Source organism: Diospyros lotus, chromosome 4, assembly GCF_014633365.1.
Source record: "Diospyros lotus cultivar Yz01 chromosome 4, ASM1463336v1, whole genome shotgun sequence".
In the NCBI taxonomy this organism is placed as follows: domain Eukaryota; kingdom Viridiplantae; phylum Streptophyta; class Magnoliopsida; order Ericales; family Ebenaceae; genus Diospyros; species Diospyros lotus.
The window spans coordinates 11,942,737-11,952,780 of NC_068341.1; the positions used below are offsets into that span (position 1 = coordinate 11,942,737).

At 38.1% G+C, this 10,044-nt stretch overlaps 1 protein-coding gene across 1 annotated transcript; it reads right to left on the reverse strand.

Annotated features, from left to right (window-relative positions):
• Positions 1-5,811: 5,811 nt before the first annotated feature.
• On the reverse strand, positions 5,812-6,492 carry LOC127799668 (secreted RxLR effector protein 161-like). Its single transcript, XM_052333891.1, has one exon. It carries the CDS (start codon positions 6,490-6,492, stop codon positions 5,812-5,814), a length of 681 nt encoding a protein of 226 aa, XP_052189851.1.
• Positions 6,493-10,044: the final 3,552 nt, after the last annotated feature.

A 10,044-nucleotide genomic window follows, 5' to 3' on the forward strand; every position in this document is an offset into this window, starting at 1 on the left:
ATTGAAACACCAAAAATCTGTAGTAAAATTCTTAATCCAAAAATATCTTCTAATCACTAGTCCACTTGATAATTCCTTAACTTGATGGAAAACACATGTCGTTTCGTACGAAAAAGTATAAAAAATTTTATATATGGGTTTTGGCCAGGGACTCTTTGGAGTTAATATTATAGAAACCACTATCCCGCTTTCCTTCATCATAGAAGTGGACAGTTTTCAAACGCAATTACTTAACCCTAAAATAAAAATGCATGTAATATCTCGAAATTTGAAAATGATTAATAATTATTAATTATTATATTTGTGGTGATTATTGAATATTTGTGGGTTAAAAGGAAATATTAATTTATTTGGAAATTTGGAGATATAAGAAAATAAATTAATTTAGTGGATTTTTCTAGAAATTTGGGGTTTAAGTGAAATAAGTGGAAATGGAATTTTGGGTGCATGTGTAATTGATCGATATTGTGTGGGGTTAAAAATGTGATTTTTGGAAGTGGTTGTGATTCACTATAAAATTAATGGGCCGCGTATAAAGAGCAAAGGAAGCGGCCACCTAGCGGTCGCGTGCGTGCGGGCGCTGGCGTGAGGCGCGGGATCGATTCTCGGCTGCGCGCGCTGGAGGAATTCTTCTGGATTTTTATCAGCCATAAAGCGCCAAAACGGCGCCGTTTTGATTAGGCGGTGGGCAGCCCTTGGCTGCCATGTGGCGCGCGCTGGTGCGTCCGCGCTGCCACTCTCCCACGCCCTCTGTGTTTCTCGCATTTTAAGGCCAAATTGGCCCTATTTTTGGCCGATTTTCCTGGGGTTCGGTGTAACACCCGAGAATAATTTTGAGGATAAAAATGATGTTTGATAAAGGGCATAATTGGAATTTTGGGAAAAATAAGACTATAGGGCACACTAACACAGCTTTGGACGACCGAATTAATCAGAGGGAGTACCTCGGACTCTAGATAGTCAAGGAAAATGGTATAGTACCGACGAGCAATTAAAATTATGATTTTTAGTGATGAAAGAAATGAGATCGGAAACAGTTTTCGGTACAACAAAAATACAGCTGCCAATTAGGTCGTATTATCGAATTGCTGTAAACGACATCCAAAAAGTCAATGGAGAGTGTCAAGGACTAGTATTCGATGTATAGAACAACCCTTAAGAGGTTTCAGGTTGAATCGAGTGGATTTTAGGTCAAATAAATCAGTCGGGCCTAAGTGTAATTTTCTAAAAATGCCCGAGGGAGGTCAAAACGGTAAATTTTTGAAAACTTCAAGGGAGAAATGAGAAGTTCTAATCTTGAGGGTCTTAGTGAGGGTGTTAGAAAGATCAGGGGCTTGAGGATAAGGACCAAAATGCAAAGGAAAAATTTCAAGGGGTTAAAGTGCAATTTTCAGAAAATTGCTCTGGCATGGCAGATTGGCCGCGATTTGTGGCCGGAAAATCCGGCCATTTGACAGCCTAGGACCATCAGGGAATGGTCTAGGCTAGTCTAGGAAGCGTGTGGGGAAAGGTTTGGCCGGAGATCGGTCACGTGGGGGCGGATTTTGGCTATAAATAGCCGAGGGTTTCGGCCGAGAAGAAAGCACCAAATCGAGCTCGTTCTTGAACGATTTTTGGAGCTTTGATAGAGGGCTTTTGGTCTCTGGGATACAAGGATCATTTTGGGATCGATTTGAGGCGTTTTGGAGTAGGTTTGAGGGGGTTTCGAGTTCGGCCGAGGGTTTGAGGCGGTCCGCCTCCCGCCGCCTGCAATCGGCCATTTGGGCCACTTTCCGGTGGCCTTTCGGTCTTATTTTGGTGGGGATAGGATCGACTTCTCAAGGGCTTCCAGGGGTACCGGTTTCAAGGCGATCGGAGCAACCGCCGGCGGCCGGCTAGAGGTAGAAGACGGTGGCGCGTGGCTGCCACGCGCCAGTTCAATCCAGTCAGCCACGCGCCCGCGCGTGAGGGCCCGTGAGGCTTCAGGTAATTTCAAAATTTTTTTATTTATTTTAAGAAAAATAAATTATGAATTATGATGCAAGAAAATTTGGAAAAATGTTGGAGAAAATAGTCATTTTGTAATTTTCAAAGTAAATAATGCTTATAAAAAATAGGAAGAGGTATTGGAAAATCCTTAGAAAATTTTGGGAGTTAGGAATTAATTATTTATGTATTGTTATGAAGAGAAATCAAGGAAAAATCTTAAGTAGGCATTTATCATAATTTTTGAGGAAAATATAGAGGAAATAGGAAGAAATTTTGAAAAATTTGGAAAAAAAAATAGATATTGATATGGAATTGAACAAATGTGATGTCTAGGGTATCGTTGAAGTTCGAGGTTGAATTATAAGAGCGTCGGGCACGAGAATCGAGGTCGATCAGGCATGCATTTCGAGGTGAGTAATTCTATCGAAAAACTCGTTTGTGGTATATGAATGGTTATTGTGAGTGTTCGCCCCCAACTTTGTTTTGACTTGTGAGTGGTTCTACCCGAAAAGACTTTAAGTGACATGTGAATGGTTTACTGTGAATGTTCATCCCTATGGCTTGGTTTATTATGGTTGTCCAAACAATTATTTACACATGCATTGAATTTCGTACGGTAAAGTGCATACATTGAGATGTTGATTTTATGCATGTTATGATTTTTCGGCGTTGGCTTGTTTTGTGTCGTCCATGTGGGACGTGGGTTGGTAACCTGTGACAGCACTCGGGATGCGTACCTAGGATTAATGCTAGGTGACCCACTTAGGACGGGGCTGAGACGGACTTCACCCTACGGGACCCAAATGGCAGGGCTGAGAGTGGACACCACCCCGGTTGTTGGCTCAAGTGGCGGGGCTGCAAGTGGACACCACCCCAGGTTCCTTTGAGCTATAGCATTAATTCCAAGGTGACGTCGATTCCGAGGATAGTGCTGACGTGACACTCTTGGGGCTAGGGTTGCGTTGGGTTTTGGAATGCTTTTGAGTTGGAGCGTAAAGCCTAACAATGACAATGGGGTGATTCCCGGGTTCATATGTCGAGGTTGTCCCTTTTAAGCAAGATTGTTTTGCCAATGGGCCGAAGTGGTTGTGTCGCCTTTAGAGAGATTGCATTTTCCCCGATTAGGGTTAAGTGCTATGTGGGATTCTCTTAGGCTGGTGCATGTCGGGATTTATCGATTTTGTATATGATTTTTCATATCTGCATGAAAACGTTTTTGAACTCTCACTTAGATGATTCAGCATCTAATTTGGACTATGTCCCTGGAATATTCAAACGTTCCAGGTGAAAGCGGTGGCGCCAAGGGAAAGAATATCATCGAGATGTAGCGGCTATGTTTAGTTTTCGTAGGTTTTGTCCATGATTACAATGTTCAGAGGTTATGTAATATTTTGATATTTTCATGTGAAACATCGATTTGGCTATTGTAAAGGAATTGTCGGATATATATCATTGAGGTTTCGATCTTGCTTCCACTGATGTGATTGTTGATACCTGTCTTAGTTTATTATTAAATTTTGATATGCTAAGAAGGTACGATCGGGATTGACGGGAAATCATTATGATGAAAGTATATGTATTGAGAGACTTATGTTGTGTGTTCGATGTTGAAAAAAAAAAAAAAAAAATTCCCGAAATCTCGAGTTAACGCTCGTTGTGGGAAAATGGGGCGTTACATTCGGGCTGCAATTTAAAGCTTCAATTGAAGCTTAATTGGAGATTAAAAATGAGAGGAGAACAGACGCGAAGCAGCGAGGAAAAAAGGGAGAAAAGATAAGAGAAATTCAGGAAAAATAATTTTTCTCCGTGCAAGTGAAAATCTGAAGAGCGAGGTAGGTTAATCAGCTTGTATTTAACATTCTCTACGGATTAAATCGTATTTTTAGGCTGTATTTTGGTTTATTTTAGCGTTAATATTATTTTACAGTGTGCGAGCATTTAAGGCCAGAAATCTGCAAAAAAAAGGCAAGCTCTTAACCCTCTCTTCCTAATCTTTAATTTCCGTGAAAGACCCCGTGATTTCCTGTATATTATCATCTCCCTTCCTTTAATTCAGCACCTAGCCTTATTTGTTGAATTATTATTCATTGGGTTTAATTTAAATTAAATCCAGGACTTCTAGAGTTTTATTTGTTGTGAGTTTACGGGGGTTTGTATCGCCCCCATTCCTTTGGGAATGATGCTGAACCAGTTGGGAACTAGGTTTCTAGACGTGCGGGTTTATGTACGATTTTATCGGGTTTATTTACAGTTTTCTCGGATTTATTTATGGTACGGTTAGAGCTATCGAGCAGTAGGGCAGGGGTCGGTTGTTGGTGATGTTGGGGTAGACTATTGTACGGCCCTGAAGTGGACCGTCGGGTGGACACTCCTTATCACTAGCCGTTGACCGGTGCCGGGCACTACTGATTAGCTCTGCCAGTATGTGATTTACTGCACGTTTAGATTTATTATATTGTTGTCCATGATTTGATATGCACATGGGTATGGGTTGCATATTGGGATATTCATTTATTGAGTATGCTTGGACATGGACATGTTAGCTTGGTTATGTTGCATCCAGCACGGGCATATGCATCGCGTGTGGTTTATTATGTGGGCGGAGCATGGCCTGATGCCTGGATGTATGGGCGTCTTGTATCATGTTGATGCTCATTACGCCATTGCATTTTATGTGCATTGCATGGATACTGGTAGTATTTAGTTCTCGGACGGGAGTACCGTTCCGATGGAGCCTATGGCTCGGCTGTCGGGAGTACCGACAGGGACAGGTGTCGGGAGTACCGACATGGACGGGTGACGGGAGTACAGACCCGGGACAGTTCGCACAGGTTTGCTGGAGGTATTTGTTACTGTCCAGGGCAGCGACAGGTTGGTATGGGACTTGGGTGCCAGGTGTCCTATGTGGGCCCCAAGGATCGGTATGTGCTTTTATTATGCTATGCTATTGTGTTGTAGCATCTCATGGCTTGTGTGTGCCTGGGGGTTTATTCTGGGGAGAGATTTCTGGTTTTGTGTAGCCTTCAGCCTTTCTTTTCTTATGCTTGCTGAGTCTCTCTACTCACCTTGTTTTTCCATCATTCCAGGTAATGACAGTGTGGGCCATGGCAAGGGAGTCATCTTTTAGCGGCAGAGTCGGTGTGGTGTACAGGCAGTCCCGTCAGTCCCGGTCAACTCTGATGGTTGAGTAGAATTTACTCTGTTATTCTTACTGTGCCAGGTTATTCCTCGAGTCTTGTGTATGTCGGCACATGAGTCTATATTCATTTAATTACCATGTGACCGCTGTGATAGCGGGGTACCCGTAGTGCATGCATGTGTTTAGCTTCGCTTCCGTTGCTCTCATTTTTAGGTATGCATGTCAGGGTGGTTTTGGTCTTGTGATCATTCTTTTTCTCCTTCCGTAAGTGCTCCCGTTCGGGTAGTCCGGGTGGTTGGGGATATCCAGGCGGGGGTGCTTACAATGCAGATGTTAAATATGTGCACCACATATACTATAGGGTTACATTCTCCCATTGGTCCACATATTTAACAATTAACTTTATAGTGAGTACTTAATAGGCCACATACAAAAATTACCAATAACTAATTCAAATAAAAATTCACAATACTTGAATCATGGCGGTCATCTTCTATATCATCAACACTTCATCTCATGTATTACAAGTATGATCACTTCTAAAGAGTACAAAACTTTATGAATGAACTTCTTATAAGTCATTCCAAGTCCAAATTGTAATAACCACAATGAATATCCATTAAAAACTTGAAGTGCACTAATAACATTGTTTCATTACAGAAACAACAAACTTTAAAACAAAAAATGTCAGAGTCAAGTCATGATTAAGCAACCAATCCCATGCTCTCTACATGCTCTTTATAAACTTTAGTCGGCAAGTCTTTAGTCATGGGATCTGCAATCATAAGATATGTCTTTATATACTTAATGACCACTTCATCTTTCTTTATATGATCTCTGACAACCAAATAGTTTATGTTAATATGTTTGCTTCGGCTTCCACTTTTGTTATTTCTTGAAAAGAAAATTGCAACTGAATTATCATAATAAATGTTCAAAGGCCTTTCTTTAGAATCAACAACTTTTAAGCCTTTGACAAAATTTCTCAACCATAATGCTTGTGTTGTGGCTTCAGAGCAACTAATGAATTCTACCTCCATAGTAGATGATGCAATTATAGTCTGCTTATTGCTTCTCCAAGATACAACTCCTCCAGTAAGAAGAAAGATGTATCCTGAAGTAGACTTCCTTGTGTCTATACATCCAGCAAAATCTGAATCTGTATATCTAATAACTTCAAGATTGTCAGAATGCTTGTATGTGTGTCTATAGTCTTTGGTTCCTTGAAAATACCTCATCACTTTTTTGGCAGCTTTCCAATGTTCTATACCCAGATTACTTTGATATCTACCTAATACATTGACAACAAATATAATATCGGGTCTAGTGCAGACTTGTGCATATATTAGACTACCAACAGCGAACGCATAAGGTATAGATGCCATGTGCTCTCTTTCCAATTCATTTAATGGACACTAACTCTGACTGAATTTATCACCTTTAACAATGGGTGCTATAATCGATGCACAATCCTTCATCTTGAACCTTTCCAAAACCATTTCAATGTAGGCATTCTAAGATAATCCTAATGACCTTTGAAATCTGTCTATATGAATCTCTATGCCAATAACATAAGAGGCTTCGCTCATATCCTTCTTTTGTACCACCTATGAGAAGATGGGATTTTTTGAAGCAAAATAATCCCTAAACAAGACCTTACGGCAGTGTTCCTGAAGACGGATCATCACAACAGTGTGCTCCGATGCGATAAGGTGGAGGCTCACAGCAAGATTGGGGCTCATGACAACGCTAGGGCTCGCGGTAATGGCTTGCAACAAGGGATGGCTCATGTCTGGCTTGCAACAATAACTTGTAGCAAGGGTTAGCTTGCAACAATCAACCTTACGACAAGGGGGCTCGCAGCATTGAGGGCCTTGCGGCAAAGGTTGGCTCATGGCAATTGGCCTTACGGTAAGGGGGCTCACGGCAATCAGCCTTACGGCAATGGGCCTGGTGACATCGAGGCTCACAACAATGTAACTTGCGACAAAGGGCCATGCGGCGCCATGGACCTTGCTATAAGAGCCTCCTCCCAATAAGACTAAGACTCCCACTCAACGACTGACAAGTGTCGACACTTGATCCTTTCATAATGCGCGCCCTATAAATACCCAGTTATAGGACATTGAGAGGGGCTTCCAAATTCGATAAAAAATTGACACATTGACTATATTTTTACTATTTTTGTGAACATTTATCTTCATCTGACACTAACTTAGGCATCGAGGGTTATTGCGGGTAAGAATTCCCGCAAGCCTTCTAACCTATTTTCGAGTCTCAATAGGGCAAACATCATTACAATGGGATCCTTGAGGTGAAATCCTTAAGGAGAATATCCTTGAGGCAAGACTTTTGAGGCAAACATTCTTGCAGCGAAGATATTTATGGCAAACTCCCTTGAGACATGATCCTTAAGGCGAAATCCTTAAGACAAAGTCCTTGAAATGAGATCTTTGCGGCGAGATTCTTAAGGCAGAGTTCTTGAGGTGAGATTCTTGTAGCGAAATCCTTGTGGCGAAGACTCTTAAGGCAAAATCCTTGAAGCAAAGATCCTTGTAGTAAAGATTCTTAAAGTGAAGATCCTTGCGATAAGATCCTTAAGGCAAACCTCCTTACGACGAGCATTCTTGTGGCAAACTCCCTTGCGACAACTTTTCTTACAATAATCTTATTTCATTAAACACTGAGCTCAAGTATGTCCCACATCATAAAATTTAATTATTGTATTTTTTGTAAAAACACCTTCATTTCAAAGTTTTAACTAAGGAATTGTTTTGTGTCATGTAGCAAACCCAAATCACTACTTGCAAGTAAAATGTTATCTACATATAAGATATTTGCTCCTACTCACCTTAAGATATATGCATTGATCAATGATATTTTTTGTAAAACCAAATGAAGTAACAACATTTTGAAACTTCAAATACCATTAACAGGAGCCTGTTTTAGCCCATATATAGGTTTCCTTACATTACAAAAAAATTGAAATTTAGTGACCATTTCTTTTTGTCATTTTGCCATGGTTTTAACCTTTACAAAGTGATTTTGCGATGGTTTTCAAAACCGCTGCAGATACAATTGTCGCGAAGCATTTGGTGGCGATTTTCAACAACCACTAGAGTAACTGTTGTAAAATTATATTTTTTGCGACAATTTAAGAACCGTTGCGAAATAATAGATTTTGCAATAGTTTCAAAATCACCACTATTTCCAACACGCGCGGCTACTCACCTTGTCGCCTTTGTGCCACATGGTTTCATGCTCGCTCACCACGTGGCAATGCTACAATTTTATTCCACTTGCCGATTTCCCCAATTTTGATCCCCAAGACTTTCCGTATGCATGCAAAACCAACCGATTTGCAAAGCCCTCTTGTTATAAGCCAGGACATATTAATTATATACTAATTTAATCACTATTTTTCAGAAGTATATTTTATATTTTTTTAATATAAATTAAAAAAATTAATTGATTAAATTAAAAATATATTTTTTAAAAGAATAATGGAATAAATTAAAAATAAAATAAAGAGTTAACATATTTTTAATTTTTTTTATAAATTATCAAAATTTTATATATTTTTAAGATGAATATTAGATTATTTTCTAAAATTTTGTGACAGTTCTTCAAAATCACCGCAAATGTTAATTTAATTTAATTTTTTAGTTATTAAATTATTTTCTAAATTTTATGACGATTTTGAAAAACCATCACAAAATTTATTAAATTAATAAAAAAACTACCACAAATGTTTATTTTATTTTATTTTTAATTATTAAATTATTTTCTAAATTTTGAAATGATTTTTCAAAAATCGTCGCAAAATGATAATCGACGATTCCTTTTGAGTGAAATCCCTAGCTACAAGTCTACCTTTATATCGTTCTATAGTGCATCGTGCATTTCTTTTGGTCATATTTTGCCTTTGATATAGTTTTGATGATGAAAAATTATTGTATTGTGATTATGTTTATTATCCTAATGCTCCAAATTAAATGATGTTTTAAGCAATCTCAAATATATGTGATCAAAGTATTTTTCAATATATATGTATTGTTTATGATTTAGGAGATTGGAAAAATAATACATTAAATCTTAAAATATTGAAAAATAAAGTTAAAAGCATTTTTGTAGCATCTGTCTACTAAGCGGCTTTGTTTTGTCGACTAAATGCATTTTTTATGTCAACTACTAGTGTTTAAGCCCTTGCTTCTGTTGACTTTGTCTTGTATTTGGCTTGGTTCTGTCGACTATCTCTTTTCGCAATGGCTAGTTTTTCAAACTCCAATAATCATAAAACAATGGCTAATTTTGGGCAAGACTCTTTGGATGTTTATGTATATAAATGAAGGATGTCTTGAGAACACTAATGGATGACAAATAAATTGATTTGAGCTTATATCTTATACTTATTTGTATTTACATTAAATGTGCTTCAATTTTCTCTTTTCAAGACTTTGATCTTCATTTATAAATATTTACTTCAAGCCTTACATTATTTCCAATTCCAGAAGACATACATATAATTTTCAATATCTCTGCCTTATTCTTCTGAACAAGTAAGATATTCCTAATATATATATTGTTAAAATATTGTTTAAGAATTCCATGTTAAAAATATTCTGCAACTGAAAGTGCTATCTAGAATATATATATATATATATATATATTTAATATGCATCCAAATTTCAATGTTTATACATCCTGCAAATGCAATGGTGATGTCTTGAAAATATCACTTATTTTAATTTACTGCCTTCAACATGTAATATTAAATCAAAAAATGTGTGCAGTAAATAAACGATTTGAAATGAAAATTTTGACACACAAAAGAAGACAAATTTTCAGTGAATACGTGAACAGAATATCGCTAACACGTTCTGTATATATATCTATATAAATCACTAAAATAATTCATAAATCATGACATTATCTTG